The 18,830-nt window shown below is 45.9% G+C and overlaps 1 protein-coding gene across 7 annotated transcripts in view; it reads left to right on the forward strand.

Moving 5' to 3' along the window:
* Positions 1-1,301: 1,301 nt before the first annotated feature.
* The window catches only part of LOC147105678 (G1/S-specific cyclin-D2), a 61,990-nt gene continuing 44,461 nt past the window's right edge, over positions 1,302-18,830 (forward strand). For 6 of the 7 annotated variants that reach the window (XR_015081554.1, XR_015081553.1, XM_086010246.1 and 3 more), the window contains exons 1-4: positions 1,302-1,950; positions 2,838-3,053; positions 3,879-4,038; positions 14,492-14,640. Coding sequence is in view for 5 of the 7 variants with exons in the window: in XM_086010246.1 (XP_085866372.1) it covers positions 1,564-1,950; positions 2,838-3,053; positions 3,879-4,038; positions 14,492-14,640 (912 nt within the window). In the remaining 2 variants the exon portion in view is untranslated. The remainder of the gene's footprint in view (positions 1,951-2,837; positions 3,054-3,878; positions 4,039-14,491; positions 14,641-18,830) is intronic. The other variant, XM_086010248.1, reaches the window with a different exon arrangement.

An 18,830-nucleotide genomic window follows, 5' to 3' on the forward strand; every position in this document is an offset into this window, starting at 1 on the left:
ATACATTAACATAAACATAACCATAATAAAGTGCATTGGCAGATGTGCAGGCTTTAGAGTTTATTTGTGGCGTTCAGTAGTATGACAGCCCTAGGAAAGAAGCTGTTCCTAAATCTGGTCGTACGGGTGCGAATGCATCTGTAGCGTCTCCCAGATGGCAGGAGGGCAAACAGACTGTGGCTGGGGTGGGTAGGGTCTTTGATGATGGACCGTGACCTCCGTAAACAGCGTTTCTGGTATATGTGCTCTATGGTCGGTAGCCGGGTGCCGGTGATGCGTTGGGCAGTTTTGACTACCCGCTGCAGGGCTTTCCGGTCATAGTAGCTACAGCTGCCATACCATACTGTGATACAGTTTGTCAGGATGCTCTCTATTGTGCAGCGGTAAAAGTTAGAGAGGATCAGGGGTGACAGGTTACATCCCTTCAGCCTCCTTAGGAAATATAGGCGCTGCTGGGCCTTCTTCACCAGAGAGGAGGTATTGAGGGACCAGGAGAGGTCTTCCGTGATGTGGACTCCGAGGAACTTAAAGCTGTCCACCCTTTCCACCACAGCCCCATTGATGTGGATGGGGGTGTGACTTCCGCCTTTAGACTTCCTGAAGTCCACAATGATTTCTTTGGTTTTCTTGATGTTAAGGGCCAGGTTGTTATCGGCACACCACGAGATGCAGGAAGGCTGTTCCCAATGGCGGGGGAGTCCAGAACCAGGGGTCACAGCCTAAGGATAAGGGGTAAGCCATTTAGGACTGAGATGAGGAGGAATTTCTTCACCCAGAGTGTGGTGAACCTGTGGAATTCTCTACCACAGAAGGCAGTTGAGGCCAACTTATTAAATATATTCAAGAAGGAGTTAGATATATTTCTTAAGGCTAAAGGGATATGGGGAGAAAGCAGGGACAGGGTACTGCATTTGGATGATCAGCCATGATCTCATTAAATGGCAGAACAGGCTCAAGGGGCCGAATGGCCTACTCCTGCTCCTATCTTCTATGGAAACACTGGTATGGAAGGTGACATCGTCACAGCAGATGCGGCAGAGACGGAGAAATTGGGAGAATGGAATAGAGTCCTTACAGCAAGCAGGGTGGGAGGAAGTCTAGTCCAGGTAGCTGTGGGAGTCAGTGGCCTGTTCGTGAATGTTTGTCAATCACTGGCAGAGGCTTGGGCCTTCCCTCTGGCGAACACAACCTGTCAATCACAGGCTGGGGCGGGGCCTTCCCTCGAGCACCCGGAGCTTGTCAATCACAGGCTGGGGGCGGGGCCTTCTCTTGAGCACACTGAGCCTGTCAATCACAGGTTGGGGGCGGGGCCTTTCCTGGGGCACACGGAACGCGAGCGGCCGGGAGGCGGGCTGAGGTTTTAATCTCCGTTAAACCTGCAGCTTCAGCCTTGAATTGAGCGGTTGGTCCTGTCACCGGCTGCCTCCCTCCCCCCGGAGATGAAAGCTGTGTGGGCCGGAGCCCTGGCCTGCCATCGTGTCGGAGGCCTTTAACGCGGTGCCCCGATGTGTATGCGCGCTGTGCCCTGCCGCCGGCCTCCCCGCTTCCCTCGGCCAGCCTTTGATGTTGCGCGCCGCCTCCGCCTCTGCCCAGCTGCTCGACAGAACAAGCGGCCGCCTGCTCGCTGCGTCACCGCGTCCCGCTCGGCACCAACGTCTGAGGGAGGCCCGGCCCGGCCCTGCCAGGACAGGACAGGCAGCGGAGCCCGACACCCAGCTCCCCCCGCCCCTGCCCCTTCCCGCACCGGCCATGGAGCTGCTGTGCTGCGAGCTGGAGCTGGAGACGGTGAGGAGGGCGCTGCCCGACCCCAGCCTGCTGCACGACAAGCGGGTGCTGCACAACCTGCTGGCGCTGGAGGAGCGCTGCCTGCCGGCCTGCTCCTACTTCAAGTGCGTGCAGCAGGACATCCAGCCCTTCATGCGGAGGATGGTAGCCACCTGGATGTTGGAGGTTTGTATTCCGAGGCCCGGCGCCCGATCTCCCCCCGGCGCCGGATGACCCCAGGCCGGTGAATGCGGGGATTTTATTTGTTCCAGCTGGCCGTGGGCCTGAAGCCTGGGAGTCCCATGAAAGCTCACTCCGAGCTAGAGTCCGGGTGCATCCAGGCACGGATCGCGGCCCCCTATCTCTCGCCGCTCGGCCCGGTATTCGAGAGGATGGGGACGGGCAGCGGCGGCAACCACCGGACCCGCTCCTGGTGCCGTCCTGCTCCGTGGTATTCCTCGGTCGCAGACTTCAGTGTTATTGGCATTAAGGCACCGACCCGAACCCGCCCGGCCCGAGTCTGCGGAGGGGGTGAGCCAGATTGTGGGGGGACGGGGCTGTGGGTATCAGATTGTGGGGGAGAGGGGCGGCTGTGAGAGATTGAATCATTCGTGGGGTGAAGGAGAGCGTGAGATGGTGGGGCTGAGGGAATGAGTGATTCAGATTGGGGGGCTGAGGGAGTGAGCGAGATGTGACTGAGGGAGTGATTCAGATTGGGGGGGTGGTCTTGGTCAGACTGGCTGTGGGTCACACTAGCTGGAGCAGGGCAGCTGTGAGAGTTGGGGGTGGGTGAGCTCTGAGTGAGAGTGCAGAGTGTGAGTCTGACTGTGGCTTCGTGTTGGGTGCTGTGTGTGTCAGACCATGGGCATATTTTTGTTTTAAGTATTATTTGGAAAGTGACAGTCAGACTGCAGCCACTCGTTTTGGTACTGCGATTGTGACTTTGATTCATTTCTTGCTGACTGAGCCCGAGGAATGTGATGGATTAGGGCTGGTGCCAGGGCCTCACTCTCCACTAACAGCACTTTTTATGACCTTGTTATTCCTCATTTTGTAGCCCATTTTTCCCCCAGGTCTGCGAGGAGCAGAAGTGTGAGGAGGAAGTCTTTCCTTTGGCAATGAATTACCTGGACAGATTCTTATCAATTGTACCGACCACCAAATGCCACCTGCAGCTGCTCGGAGCGGTCTGTATGTTCCTTGCATCCAAGTTCAAAGAGACTATTCCTCTGACAGCGAAAAAACTTTGCGTTTACACTGACAACTCTATCAGACCATGCGAGCTTCTGGTAATTTCAAAATTTGCATCTGTCTGTACAAAAAGTCTAAACAATGCTGCAAATTAGTACCTATCTCTACTTGGCTTTTTATCAAAGTAAGCTTCCAACAGAAGTGTAAATGACCATTTAAGATTTGCACTTTCTTGGAAATCTTGAAGGCGTTCAACTCATTCAGGTCTTAAACTACACCCAAAATTGGGATGGTTCAAATGTTTTATTCACACAATACAACAGAAAGTTATAGAGGACGTTTATAGAATAAATTCCATTTTTATTCTTCAACAACATTTGAAAAACAAATCTTAAAAATTGCTGCAGTTACAGCTTCCCTCAGTGATAAATGTGGGTAAACCTCTTGTTTAAGTGCCGAGAAACTGGATGGAAGAGCTGCGAGAGTCTACAGGGTACAGAAATTAAAATGTAAAATGATGAAAACGAGATACGAGTATGCTCCATAGTAAAATACATTTGTTCTGCAACAAAGTAATTTATGCAGCTTCTTATATCATTGCTTACTGAAATATTTGAAGTGTATTGTTGAAAAGGGTGGTATGCCCTTAAAGTGCAGGAGCTGTCTGTTCCTTCTAACAATGAAGCGAATAGTGCAAATTTCAGTCTGTAGCCCCCTCTAGAGGTAGATATTCAAGACTTTACCAAAAACTTCACCCTGAACATGTATGTGCCAGTTGTGCTTCCACCGTACAGTGTGCTTCTTGTTTGAAATGTACTCTTTTTTAAGGCTTTCTGGTATCGTTTATTTTCTCCTCTCAATTGTTCTCTTCATGTGCTGCATTTTAATGATAAAGGCAACTGTGTATCATTTTTATTTGTTAGGAGTGGGAGTTGGTAGTTTTGGGAAAGTTGAAGTGGAACCTTGCTGCAGTGACTCCACATGACTTCATTGAACACATCCTGAAGAAGCTTCCCCTTCCTAAAGACAAGCTGCCATTGATCCGAAAGCATGCACAGACCTTCATTGCCCTTTGTGCCACAGGTATGAGTGGTCTAGTGTCTGCAACAGGTACTGTTTATGTCTGTATAGACAGGATACGTTGGTGGGGGAAGTTTGTACTTATGATTGCAGTAGTGGACCAGACTGAACCTCTAGTTGGCTTTGATTGTGCTTTGAAGGTGTAGAGGGAACTTCAGAAATTGTGATGTAAATGGTGATCCTGCTGGTGATGCAAAATTGTTTTGGTTTGTATGGAATTGGGCACAATATTGTGCAGGGTACCATAACATCATATCAATATTTGTTTATTCCAGAACTTTTAATCAGCAAAACATGCTTTTATGTGCATTATTCAGCTGTGCAAGTGTAAGAACATAAGAAATAGGAGCAGGAATAGACCACTTGGCCCCTCGAGCCTGCTCTGCCATTCAGTAAGATCATGGCTGATCTTGGGCTCAAAGCCACTTTCCTGCCCGCTCCCCAGCTGTGGCTCAGTTGGTAGCACACTCGCTTCTGAGTCAGAAAGTTGTGGAATCAAGTCCCACTCCAGGGACTTGAGCACATAAAGCTAGGCTGACACTCCAGTGGCAGTGCTGAGGGAGTGCTGCACTGTCGGAGGTGCTGTCTTTTGGATGAGATGTTAAACCGAGGCCCCGTCTGCTCTCTCGGGTGGACGTAAAAGATCCCATGGCACTATTTCGAAGAAGAGTAGGGGAGTTATCCCCGGTGTCCTGTCCAATATTTCTCCCTTAACCAACGTAACAAAAAACAGATTGTCTGGTCATTATCACATTGCTGTTTGTGGGAGCTTGCTGTGTGCAAATTGGCTGCCGTATTTCCTACATTACAACAGCGACTACACTTCAAAAGTACTTTATTGACTGTAAAGCGCTTTGAGACATCGGTGGTCATGAAAGGCGCTATATGAATGCAAGTCTTTTTTCATTCATTTATCTATAATATATTAACTTATGTCGGCATGCACTTCCTGTCAACATTTTCCATTCCAAATTCCTATATCCACATTTCTAATGGAAACACTTGTGTCACTGTAATTATACTATCCTTTCAGTGAAGGAGCTGGAGTGTCCCATCTGTGGAAGGGTATAACTACAGTTCAACAAGTTTACATAGACAATTTCCATTAGAAATGTGGACATAGGAATTCATAAATGTACAAATAAGGACAGAATGTAAATAATATAATTGTGGCTCAATTACGTCTGTACGCCCTGGTCCAGTTATCTCCTCCCTCTAACAGCTTTACCTAAAGAATATACCTGGTTTTGACTCCTTGTGACCAAGTCATAGGAGATTGACTGGTATATTAATATATATTTTGAGATTTATTTGCAGAATGTCTTCTTGCTAATTCTCAGCAATTTTGTTCAGTGCTGGTTGATGGAGTACTGCATGTTTCTCACACTTAAGGTTTATAAAGAGATTATACACACACTTATTTTACAGGGAGATATCTTTGACCAACTCTTTGAAAATCGTTTCTTTCATAAAATCGTAGGAAAGATCATTTTATCATTAGTAATACACATAAGGCTGGAATTTAATACAGAATCCTTTAAAGTATTTTCACGCCTTAAAACATGCCAATTAGATAAAAGCAAAGTTCCAAAGCTAGCTGAGAACCCTGTAGGTAGCAATACCATGGCTTTTATTTTGTATAGTGTAATAAATGAAGTTCAAAGACCACTCCAATAACTATAACAATAGGGGACGTGTAGAGTGACCTGCTTACAAAAGGTGGGTCCCTGTTCAGGGATTTAACATATTCATAATTCAGAGTTTTAAAGCCACCTGTCAGTCATTGAAAGATGCTGAGAAATTTGAGATTTAAAAAAAATTGTATAGTATTATACTATTAAACCCCACACAGATATGTGTAGACACAGGAGGGTATTTGGACCATCTGGTTTGTCCTTCTGTAGAAAATTTAAATCCCCTCCCATACACCACCCAGCTGCCTGTGAATATGAAATATGTGATGCAAAGTGGATCGATGTAGACGTTTCTCTTTTTGAGATTTGGTGGCACTGGAAACAATTTACTTTTGACACTGACATTATCGCACTAATTGCAGTCTCCAGAGAATTCTTTCACTTACATTTAATTCAAAAGCTTGATTTTTTTTAAATCCCCCTTTAACCATTGTGACTACCAATAATGTTCTTGTGTAGACTTTGCTTACTGTCATATTTACACTAGTTCATAAAGTGACTGCTAAGGTAATTCTGAGCAGCACGCAGAACTGTAATTGTTGTCTTGATGCAAACTTGAATCTGTTTCAGCTATTGATACATAGAACAGAGACACTTGGGTATAGAGTTAAAGTCACCATATGCTCCCCCTTGGTTGGAGAAGTATAGGATAGTTCAATGGCAGAGTGGTGTCTTACCAGGCCAGTATTTACACAACATTAATTCTGATCTAGAATCTCTGGTTGGAAGAGTGGGGTCCAGGAAAGGTGTTATGTCAGCGGAGGCAGATTACTCAGTGCAAGAGTCTCTTCCACATTCTCTGGCACACACTTTGTACTGTAAACTGATGTTAGTGAATTTCAAATATTAACTCAGTAACTCAGCCCTGAATGTGCTTTCTGGTGAAGATAACAACCACATATTAGCAATACTGTGCTGTACATTAGCATGCAGTGCCCACTCTATCTGTAAATATTGCAGTTAGAATGAAAAGGGGGAATAATAATTCTTATTAATTAATGTAGCAGGCTACTAGTTAAATCAACAGTGCTGTAAATTACTCTGTTTGGTTGATACAGTTGATGGTTATTGTGTTTTAAGTTAATTTGCAAGATCAAAAGATAATTACAGTTGGGGAAGGCCATTCAGCCCATCCTAATTCATCCATCTAGAGGCATCCTAGTGTCCCCTCCACATCCCCAACATTGGCAATATCCAGTTGTTTCTTAAATGTTTCTTGGGTTTTTGTTACACTGATTCCAGGAATCTGTTATGTGTTGATCGCTCTCTGTGAAGAAGAGTTTTCTGATATTCCTAAATTTGCCTGTGTTCAATTGTCCTATTCTTGCTATTTTATTTGAAGTAATATTCCAGGTTTAGCTTGTCCATTCCCTTAACTTGTCTTGTATGTCTCTACAAGATCACCTCATAATTCAGACCGTTGAGGGATCAATCTTCTGGCTATTCTCTGCACTGCCTCTAGCAGTTGAAGGCCATCCTTATGTCCTGTTAACCAGAACTGGATGCAGTATTCCAGGTCTGACTTCGAGCACAGTACAATTTGATTATGACTTTCTCTGACTTGGATTCTACTGTTTCCCCTATGTAGTTCAACATTCTCTGTTGCTTCTTGTTCTGCATTGGTTAGACATGTTTTGTGTTGAGTCAACTAAGACTCCTAGGTTTCTTTCAGTTATATCCTTAACTATTTCAGCAGCATTTGATTTATACAGTTGATAGTTATTGTGGTGTGGGCAGACTTGGAGTATAATCAGGGCTGGGGGTGGGGGGGGGGGGGCAGGAAATGATTATACCAGGTCCCCATTCTGAGAGTGTTCCATGGGGATTTCCTCTGCAGGCAGATGGTAATCCATTCCTTACAGCCTGATGTATGAAAAGGTGGCTGAGTATTTCAGGCTGGGTCCATGGCCCAGAACACTCCAGAAAGTTAATTTCTGCTATTTTATAAACTTTCTATTGAAGCTACAACTGGACTTACTGGCTTCTCCAGCAAGTGACCAGCCAGTGCTGCATTCCGCATGCTGCCTAGCGGACACATCAGATGCACCAATACTGCCATAGGTGCCTTTTGGGAATTCATGCATTGCCTGGTCCTGGAAGCGGGACGGCAGATTTTTGGTCCCTGTGTCCTTAGTAGTTAACTTGGTAATCCAGTCGGTGCTTATTTTGTTGATGGTAGATCGGTTTAGAAGCTGGTGAAAATGCAATAAAATCTAATGTAGGAAGAACATTAAAAAATATTAAGGCATGGAGATGGGATGAAATCGGCCATGTTTTGATTCACTTCTAAATAAAAAGATCATGTTGGACACAGTAAGGAAACCTAAAGATGTCATATTAATGAAAGTAATTAATAGAAACCAGCACCTATTCAATAGAAGTGCAACATATGAAGAAGCTATGCAGTGATGTAATACAAAAGGGACATTTTATGACTAAGTAAGTACTCGGATAGTTTCTAACACCTAGCAGTCTCCTCAAAGACAAAAGTTGGGCGTAGTTTAGTTTTGCACTGGGTTTATAGAAACATAGAAGGTAGGAACAGGAGTAGGCCATTCGGCTCTTCGAGCCTGCTCCGCCATTCAATGAGATCATGGCTGATCATCCAAATTCAGTACCCTGTCCCTGCCTTCTCCCCATATCCCTTGATCCCTTTAGCCTTAAGAAATATATCCAACTCTTTTTTGAATATATTTAATGAACTGGCCTCCACCGCCCTCTGTGGCAGAGAATTCCACAGGTTCACCACTCTCTGGGTGAAGAAATTCCTCCTCATTTCAGTCCTAAATGGCTTACCCCTTATCCTTAGACTATGACCCCTGGTTCTGGACTCCCTGGCCATCATAAACATCTTTCCTGCATCTAGTCTGTCCAGGCCTGACAGAATTTTATAAGTTTCGATGAGATCCCCTCTCAATCTTCTAAACTCCAGTGAGTATAAGCCCAATCGACACAATCTCTCCTCATACGTCATTCCTGCCATCCCAGGTATCAGCCTGGTGAATCTTCGCTGCACTCCTTCCATGGCAAGAACGTCCTTCCTCAAGTAAGGCGACCAAAACTGCACACAGTACTCAAGGTGCGGTCTCACCAAGGCCCTGTACAACTGTAGCAAGACATCCTTGTTCCTGTACTCGAACCCTCTTGCTACGAAGGCCAACATACCATTTGCCTTCTTAACCGCCTGCTGCACCTGCATGCTTACCTTCAGCGACTGGTGCACAAGAACACCCAGGTCTCTCTGCACTTCCCCTTCTCCCAATCTATTGCCATTCAAATAATAATCTGCCTTCCTGTTTTTGCCACCAAAGTGGATAACCTCACATTTATCCACATTATAGTGCATTTGCCATGTTTCTACCCAATCTGTCCAAATCGTACTGGAGTTTCACGACATCCTCCTCACAGCTTACCCTCCCACCCAGCTTTGTGTCGTCTGCAAATTTGGAGATATTACATCCAATTCCCTCGTCCAGATCATTAATATATATTGTGAGCAGCTGGGGTCCTAGGACCGATCCTTGCGGTACCCCACTAGTCACTGCCTGCCACTCGGAAAACGACCCGTTTATTCCAACTCTTTGCTTTCTGTCCGCCAACCAGTTCTCTATCCAAGTCAATACCCTGCCCCCAATCCCATGTGCCTTAATTTTGCACGCTAATCTCTTATGTGGGACCTTATCGAAAGCCTTCTGAAAGTCCAAATACACCACATCCACTGGTTCTCCCTTATCTATTTTACCAGTTACATCCTCAAAAAATTCCAGTAGATTAGTCAAGCATGATTTACCTTTTGTAAATCCATGTTGACTTTGTCCGATCCTGTCACTGCTTACCAAGCGCTCTGCTATTACATCTTTTATAATAGATTCTATCATTTTCCCCACTACCGATGTCAGGCTTACCGGTCTATAATTCCCTGCTTTTTCTCGACCACCTTTTTTGAATAGTGGGGTAACATACCCTCCAATCCATGGGTACTGTTCCAGAGTCTATCGAGTTCTGGAAGATGACCAGCAATGCATCTACTATTTCCAGGGCCACTTCCTTAAGTACCCTGGGATGTAGATTATCAGGCCCTGGGGATTTATCGGCCTTTAGTCCCATCAATTTTCCTAACACCATTTCCCTACAAATACTGATTTCACAGAAATCACAGAAACCCCACAGTGCAGATAGAGGCCATTTCGGCCCATCGAGCCTGCACCGACACATATCCCACCCGATCCCCATAACCCCTACACCAACACATATCCCACCCTATCCCCGTAACCCCACGTATTTAATCCCCCTAACACTAAGGGTCAATTTATCATAGCCAATCAACCTAACCCGCACATCTTTGGACTGTGGGAGGAAACCGGAGCACCCGGAGGAAACCCACGCAAACACAGGGAGAATGTGCAAACTCCACACAGACAGTCGCCCGAGGCCGGATTCGAACCCGGGTCCCTGTGAGGCAACAGTGCTAACCACTATGCCACCGTGCTTTCAGTTCCACCCTTTCATCAGGCCCTATGTTCCCCGGCATCTCTGGGAGGTTATTTGTGTCCTCCTTTGTGAAGACAGAACCAAAGTATGAATTTAGTTGGTCTGCCATTTCTTTGTTTCCCATTATAAATTCCCCTGATTCTGACTGACTAAGGGACCTACGCTTGACTTCACCAATCTTTTTCTCTTCACATATCTATAAAAGCTTTTACAGTCAGTTTTTATGTTCCCTGCTAGCTTACTCTATTCTATTTTCCCTTTCTTAATTAATCCCTTTGTCCTCCTTTGTTGAATCCTAAACTGCTCCCAATCCTCAGGATTATTGCTTTTTCTGGCCAATTTATATGTCGTCTCCTTGGATCTTATGCTATCCCTAATTTCCCTTGTTAGCCACGGTTGAGTCACCTTTTTTGTTTTATTTTTATGCCAAACTGGGATGAACAAATTCTGTAGCTCATCCATTCGGTCTTTGAATGTTTGCCATTGCCTATCCACCGTCAACCCTTTGAGTGCCATTCCCCAATCAATCCTACCCAACTCGCTCCTCAGACCATCGTAGTTTCCTTTATTATGATCGCTCAGACCCAAGGGGCCTCGTACAACAAGATTGCTAATTAATCCTTTGTCGTTACATAATACCCAGTCTAAGATGGCCTGATCTCTGGTTGGTTCCTCGACATATTGGTCCAGGAAACCATCCCGTAAACACTCCAGGAATTCCTCCTCCACAGTATTGTTACTAATTTGGTTGGCCCAATCTATATGTAGATTAAAGTCACCCATGATGACTGCTGTGCCCTTATTGCACGCTTCTTTAATTTCCCTTTTAATGCCATCCCCAACCTCCGCCTTACTGTTGAGAGGTCTATATACCACTCCCACTAATGTTTTTTTCCCCTTAGTATTTCTCAATTCTACCCATACAGATTCCACATCATCAGAGCTAATATCCTTCATTACAATTGTATTAATCCCTTCTTTAACCAGTAATGCTACCCCACCTCCCTTTCCTTTTTGCCTATCTTTCCTGAATATCGGATACCCCTAGATGTTGAGTTCCCAGTCTTGGCCATCCTTGAGCCACGTTTCCATAATCCCAACCAAATCATATTCGTTTACCTCTATTTGCGCAGCCAATTCGTCCACCTCATTACAAATGCTCCTCGCATTAAGACACAAAGCCTTCAGGCTTGTTTTTTTAACGCACTTAGACCTGTTAGAATTATTATTTACTGTGGCCACGTTTGATTTAAACCGTTGATTTCTCTGACTGACACTTTTGTTTTTCTCCTTCCTATCTTTTGCTTTTATCCCTGTTTCCCTTTCCTCTCTCTCCCTGCTCAGGTTCCCAACCCCCTGCCATTTTCAGTTTATTAGGGATGCAGGAAGCCCACAGCACAAGCTCAATGACCGATTCCGTCACAAAGATGTTCTTATTAACTCATTACAGGAAACTTTCGATTAACCGGAAATGTCGGTTAACCGGCAAAATTCAGGAGTAGGTTCAGGTAACTTTTATTACTTGCCTTCCTCCATGTGTTGCTGTGCAAGGGTGTGGCTGCAGCTGTTGCTAAGCTACAGAGACGCTTGCAACTTGTGGCCATTGTTTTGAACCAGGGTTTGTTGCTTTATACGGAGCTCTCGGCTCCGTATCTTACTACAGCTTTCGGTTATCCGGAATTTTTGATGAACCGGCACCACGTCGGTCTCGTCCGTGCCGGATTAAAAAAAAGTTTCCTGTATCTGATGTTACCCATCTGTGATAAGTGAGTTTGTGTATGTCTTCTGCAGAGGTTTTATTTTTCAGACTGTACATACTAGTAAAGTAACAGAATTACTTTCTAGAGAGCTGTATGGCATTATATCCTCCTATTAACATTGAGAGTGGATTTTTCCTACTTTTTAAAACAACTTGACTGAACTCGCATGAATTATATCAAAAACATTGAAATTTACTATTTTGTTAGTCTAGCAACTTCTGCACTAGTTTCTAATGACGTTTAGATATTATGCGCAGTGTATTCTGCTGCTGAGGTGAAGCTGTGTCTCTAAGGCCACAATGTCTAATTGCTGATAAGTAAACACTGGTTCGAGGTTTAATTGTTTGTAGGCTGCAGATCAAAACCCTGGCTTTTTTATAACATGAAATAAGGTCAACCAGAAGTCATGGCTATTCAGGCTGCTTTGTCAGCTACGGTATTTTCAACTGCTGGGAACCTTTTTTCTTCAGACTTTTTTGTATGAGACTTGAAGTGTGATGGAGAAATATGACAGACAGGAAATGGTACACTAAATGTTTTGTTTTACATTTTTCTTTATATCCTCCAGTCACTTAAATTGGATGCAACACTGTCTTCTAGTGACAGGTGTATTTGATAATGTAATGCACAACATATATTTCTGCTGCTAAGGCAGAGCTGTGTTTAAACTGGCCTGTCCTTCTAAAGAGAATTAACTTGTATTTTTTTAGTGCCAGCATCACTCCTCAGGGTGTCCCAAAGCACTTCACATTCAATGAATTACTTTTTTGAAGTAGTTGTATAGGTAAATGTGACTGTGAATTTGCACACAGCAAGATCCTGCAAATGGCAAATGAGTTGAATGATCAGTTAACCTCTTGGTGATGGTAGATGAAGGACCAGAGCAGTGCTTGCTTTTTTTATGGCTGGAAATTCTCGTCATTTGGTTCGACTGTTGTTTGGTCAGGTAAATTTGCAGATTGCAATGCGCTAGTCAATGTTGAGCTGCCAACTGAAGCACCGAGTATGTTACAGTTGTTTTGCATCTGTGACAGTGCGCTGGCTGGAGTACAGTTTTCAATGTATTGAATTTCCTGCGGCATTGCTCATAAGTCAGATAATGTGCTGTAAAGGAACATTATACCATGTCACGCAGCATATTATTCTGCTGGTACGGTTAAGGCCACAAAGTCTAATTGCTGTTAATAGTGGAGGTGGCTGTTCGGAGTTTAATTTTTCTTCCGGCTACAGGTCAGAACCCAGAATGCAATGCTTTTGTTTTGAAGTGTGATTGCTAAGACCGGTCAGAGATTATCGACATTCTGACTCCTGTGTCCAAACATTTCTTGTTGCGAAGGGAATTTCTGTGCATTCCAAATGATCAATTTTCTTTCCTTATACCTATTTTAATGTGTGATGCAAATTTGCATGTTTGGCCCCTGAAGTGTGACAAACACAGATGCATGCTAAATCTACTGTTTGAATTTTGTATATACTTACATATTGGAGAATAAATTCATATAGGTAAAATAGAATTGCAGCCTCTGTAGATTTTTGATCACACTACATAGAGTGGCAGGAAGATTTTATTCACACAAACATTAACACATTTCAGGGGGGAAAAAATCCTTTTAAAATATTGTAAATTTCTAGTTAGTGTTGTAGTTAAATCTTTGCTTAATTATCCCTAGTCCTAACACAACCTTCTAGGTGACCCAGAGTGATGCAGCCCTTTTCATTAAAAAAAAATCCTCCCTTGCTAGCTTGGTCGGGTGAGCTGGCAAACCGCGTGTGTGAAATTGGTGCCCTGCCCCCCAGTCCTTTTGTGAGCATGTCAGCTTGAATTCATATCAGTAGGAAGGTCATTTCCATGATTTTCAATAGCGAAAGATGAGGCGATGGCTTCAGACAATGGTGCCACACTCTCCTGTTGGAGACACTTGCCTCACCAGTTGCAGTAGTTAATTAATATGCTAAAAATAGGAGCCACTGATACAAATCGCTGCCTGTTGCACAACAAAGAGAGGACATGTGGAGCTTTGATAGCCAAGTTTATGGTGCTTGTTATGGAGGAAAGGAAGAGTGAAGATGGAAGCTATGCAAGTCTTTTGGAAGCTAGGCATTAGTCATTCTGGCCTCTGGCCATTTGCTAGCTGTCTCATTTGCATTGTGAATGACATTAAAGGAGCTTACAAGGTTATTGGGTATTGAAATGCGTTCATGTGACCACACGTGGAAGCAGACCTACAGCAGTGTTGGTTGGCAGGGGCACTGTGGCTCTTTATTCAGACTTGCATGATCAGTGTGTTTCTAGGATGTCATTTTACTGAAAAGGGGGCCATATATTCTGACTCTTTTAAACATGTTGTAATTAATGTGAGTTCTCTTTGGGTCAGTCTGCTCAGACGTAGTTGTTTTATGTGCAAGGTGGGAGTGAGAGTTATTTTAGAAATTTGGTTTAAAAATCATACCTGATAGCATTATTTGAGCACAGTTAAAGATTTTTAATTTCTGTTGTGCCTGCCCCTGCAGACTTCAAATTTGCCATGTATCCACCGTCAATGATTGCGACTGGAAGTGTGGGGGCAGCAATATGTGGACTTCAGCTCGATATTGGCGACAGTTCACTTTCAAGTGATAACCTGACAGATCTCCTGGCCAAGATCACGCACACAGATGTGGTGAGTATCCTGTTGCATTATTCAAAGGCACTGACAGATGGTTGGCAACCAATAGCTTGTCCATAAGTATGTTCAATCTTAAACCTCGAAAATCCACATGAAGTTAACTTGCTGCAGGTGCAAGCAAGGTAGAACTCGTGAAACATTACATTTCAGGGTACTTGCAGATTTAGACCCTCTGGGATAATGTGTTAAAATGAATCAATTGGCAAAAAGGAAAAGGAGAGAATGAGTTTTAACTTTGTGTAGCAGTGAACTCTACATCTTGAACAATTTAAAATCTTTGCAATACAAAATAGATTATTACAAAGTAATGTCTTGAGGAATTACTTTGTCTCTATTCCAGTTTTACAAATGTAGGTATTGTGGTTTAGTAATACTACATTTGTTAGGTCCTTTTTGCGTAATATAAATATAAAAAGGCAACTATCAGAGGTGCTAGTTGAAAATGATTTAGAAAAAAAGTGAATGTGCATGTTCAAAGGTAAAGATACTGGCCCATAATTTCCGATGCCTAAGGGTGTGTATGAGCTGTGTACACACCCGTAGGGACCTCGCAAGTGCCGGTTTCAGGCATGTGAAGCGCATGCACTGAAATCCGGCACTTCCGATCTGTCAAGCCTCTGCGGGTGGAGAGTTCCGCTTTCTGCACAACCTCCGTCCGCTGAAATCCTTTAAAAATCTTACGCCTGGTAAAAGCAGGCGTACGGCCTGCTTTTACCAGCATAAGAGTTTAAAAAAGTAAAAAAAATTCTTTTCACTCATTTATAATTTAAAAATACTTTTTTTTTAAAAAAGGTAAGTTTATTTTTAGCCCCGTAAAAAACTTTAATTATTTTTTTCAAAAAATTAAATTTTTGTTTAAAATATTGAATTTAATGTAATTTTAATTCATTTTAAAATATGATGGTTTAAAAAATAATAATTTAATGTTGTAGTGTCTTTTTTCAGTGATCCCCAATCATACTTTTGACAGGTCTGTCTGTCAAAAGTATGAAGGAGGATTCCCTTCTCCCATTGGTTCGCCTGGGACCCCGTGATCCCAGGGACACTTGCGAACTGCCTGCGCCCCTGGGATACCTGGGCCTCTGTGTGTGTTGTGGTGTGTGTGTTTTTGTGTGTGTGTGGTGTGTGTGTGTGGTGTGTGTGTGTGTGTGTTGTGTGTGTGTGTGTGTGGTGTGTGTTTTTGTTTGTGTGGTGTGTGTGGTGTGTGTGTGTGGTGTGTGGTGTGTGTGTGGTGTGTGGTGTGTGTGTGGTGTGTGTTTTTGTTTGTGTGGTGTGTGTGTGTGTGTGTGTGTGTGTTTGTGTGTGTGGTGTGTGGTGTGTGTGTGGTGTGTGTTTTTGTTTGTGTGGTGTGTGTGTTTGTTTGTGTGTGTGGTGTGTGTGTGTGGTGTGTGTGTGTGTGTGTGGGGTGTGTGTGTGGTGTGTGTGTGTGTGGTGTGTGTGTGGTGTGTGTGTGTGTGGTGTGTGTGTGTGGTTGGTGTGTGTGGTGTGGGTGTGGTGTGTGGTGTGTGTGGTGTGTGGTGTGTGTGGGTGTGGTGTGTGTGTGGTGTGTGTGTGTGGTGTGTGTGGTGTGTGTGTGTGGTGTGGTGTGTGTGGGGTGTGTGTGTGTGTGGGGTGTGTGGGGTGTGTGGTGTGGGTGTGGTGTGTGTGTGGGGTGTGTGGTGTGTGTGGTGTGTGGTGTGTGTGGTGTGTGTGTGTGGTGTGTGTGGTGTGTGTGTGTGGTGTGTGTGTGTGGGGTGTGTGGTGTGTTGTGTGGTGTGTGTTGTGTGGTGTGTGTGGGGTGTGGGTGTGTGTGTGGTGTGTGTGGTGTGTGTGGTGTGTGTGGGGTTGTGTGTGTGTGGTGTGTGTGTGTGTGTGTGTGTGGTGTGTGTGTGGTGTGTGGGTGGTGTGGTGTGTGTGGGTGGTGTGGTGTGTGTGGGGTGTGTGGTGTGGGTGTGGTGTGTGTGGTGTGTTGTGTGTGGTGTGGTGTGTGGTGTGTGTGTGTGTGTGTGTGTGTGGTGTGTGGTGTGTGGTGTGTGTGTGTTGTGTGGTGTGGTGTGGGGTTGTGTGGGTGTGGTGTGTGTGTGGGTGGTGTGTGTGGTGTGTGTGTGTGGGGTGTGTGTGGGGTGTGTGTGTGGGGTGTGTGGTGGGTGTGGTGTGGGTGTGGTGTGTGTGTGTGTGTGTGGGGTGTGGGGTGTGTGGTGTGTTGTGGGTGTGGTGTGTGTGGTGTGTGTGTGGTGTGTGTGTGTGTGGGGTGTGTGGTGTGGGTGTGGTGTGTGTGGTGTGTTGTGTGTGGTGTGGTGTGTGGTGTGTGTGTGGTGTGTGTGGTGTGTGGTGTGTGGTGTGTGTGTGGTGTGTGTGTGTGTGGTGTGTGGTGTGTGTGTGGTGTGTGTGGTGTGTGGTGTGTGTGTGTGGTGTGGTGTGTGGTGTGTGGTGTGTGTGGTGTGTGGTGTGGGTGTGTGGTGTGTGGTGTGTGTGTGTTGTGTGGTGTGTGTGTGGTGTGTGTGTGTGGGGTGTGTGTGTGGTGTGTGTGTGGTGTGTGGGTGTGGTGTGGGTGTGGTGTGTGGGTGTGGTGTGTGTGTGTGTGGTGTGTGTGTGTGTGGTGTGTGTGTGGTGTGTGTGTGTGTGGGGTGTGTGTGGTGTGTGTGTGGTGTGGTGTGGGGTTGTGTGGGTGTGGTGTGTGGTGTGTGTGGGGTGTGTGGTGTGGTGTGTGTGGGGTGTGGGGTGTGTGGTGTGTTGTGGGTGTGTGTGTGGTGTTGGTGTGTTTGTGTGGTGTTGTGTGTGGTGTGTGGTGTGTGTGTGGTGTGTGGTGTGTGTGTGGTGTGTTGTGTGTGGTGTGTGTGGTGTGTGTGTGGTGTGTGTGTGGTGTGTGGTGTGTGTGTGTGGTGTGTGTGGTGTGTGTGGGGTGTGTGGTGTGTGGTGTGTGTGTGTGGTTTGTGTGGTGTGTGTGTGGTGTGTGTGTGTTGTGTGGTGTGTGTGGGGTGTGGGTGTGTGTGTGGTGTGTGTGTGTGTGGTGTGTGTGTGGTGTGTGGTGTGTGGTGTGTGTGTGGTGTGGTGTGGGGTTGTGTGTGTGTGGTGTGTGTGTGGTGTGTGGGTGTGGTGTGGGTGTGGTGTGTGTGTGTGTGGTGTGGGGTGTGTGGTGTGTTGTGGGTGTGGTGTGTGTGTGTGTGGTGTGTGTGTGGTGTGTGTGTGTGGGGTGTGTGTGGGGTGTGTGTGGTGTGTGTGTGGTGTGGTGTGGGGTTGTGTGGGTGTGGTGTGTGGGTGTGGTGTGTGGTGTGTGTGGGGTGTGTGGTGTGTGGTGTGTGGTGTGTGTGGGGTGTGGGGTGTGTGGTGTGTTGTGGGTGTGTGTGTGGTGTTGGTGTGTTTGTGTGGTGTTGTGTGTGGTGTGGTGTGTGGTGTGTGGTGTGTGTGTGGTGTGTGTGGTGTGTTGTGTGTGGTGTGTGTGGTGTGTGTTGTGTGGTGTGTGTGGTGTGTGGTGTGTGTGGGGTGTGTGGTGTGTGGTGTGTGTGTGTGGTGTGTGTTGTGTGGTGTGTGTGTGGTGTGTGTGTGTTGTGTGGTGTGTGTGGTGTGTGTGGGGTGTGTGGGGTGTGGGTGTGTGTGGTGTGTGGTGTGTGTGTGGTGTGTGTGTGGTGTGTGGTGTGTGGGGTGTGTGGTGTGTGGTGTGTGTGTGTGGTGTGTGTTGTGTGGTGTGTGTGTGGTGTGTGTGTGTTGTGTGGTGTGTGTGGGGTGTGGGTGTGTGTGTGTGTGGTGTGTGTGTGGTGTGTGGTGTGTGGTGTGTGTGTGGTGTGGTGTGGGGTTGTGTGGGTGTGGTGTGGTGTGTGTGTGGTGGGTGTGGGTGTGGTGTGTGTGTGTGGTGTGTGTGGTGTGTTGTGGGTGTGGTGTGTGTGTGTGGTGTGTGTGTGTGTGTGGGTGTGGTGTGTGTGTGTGGTGTGTGTGTGTGGGGTGTGTGTGGTGTGGTGTGTGTGTGGGTGTGGTGTGTGTGTGTGGTGTGTGGTGTGTTGTGTGTTGTGTGGTGTGTGTGGTGTGTGGTGGGTGTGTGGTGTGTGTGTGGTGTGTGTGTGTGGTGTGTGTGTGTGGTGTGTGGTGTGTGTGTGTGGTGTGTGTGTGTGGTGTGTGTGGGGTGTGTGGTGTGTGGTGTGTGGTGTGTGTTGTGTGGTGTGGTGTGTGTGGGGTGTGTGTGTGTGTGGTGTGGTGTGTGTGTGGTGTGG

Source organism: Somniosus microcephalus, chromosome 17 (assembly GCF_052327205.1).
Source record: "Somniosus microcephalus isolate GS21.2 chromosome 17, FLI_Smic_1.0, whole genome shotgun sequence".
NCBI lineage: Eukaryota > Metazoa > Chordata > Chondrichthyes > Squaliformes > Somniosidae > Somniosus > Somniosus microcephalus.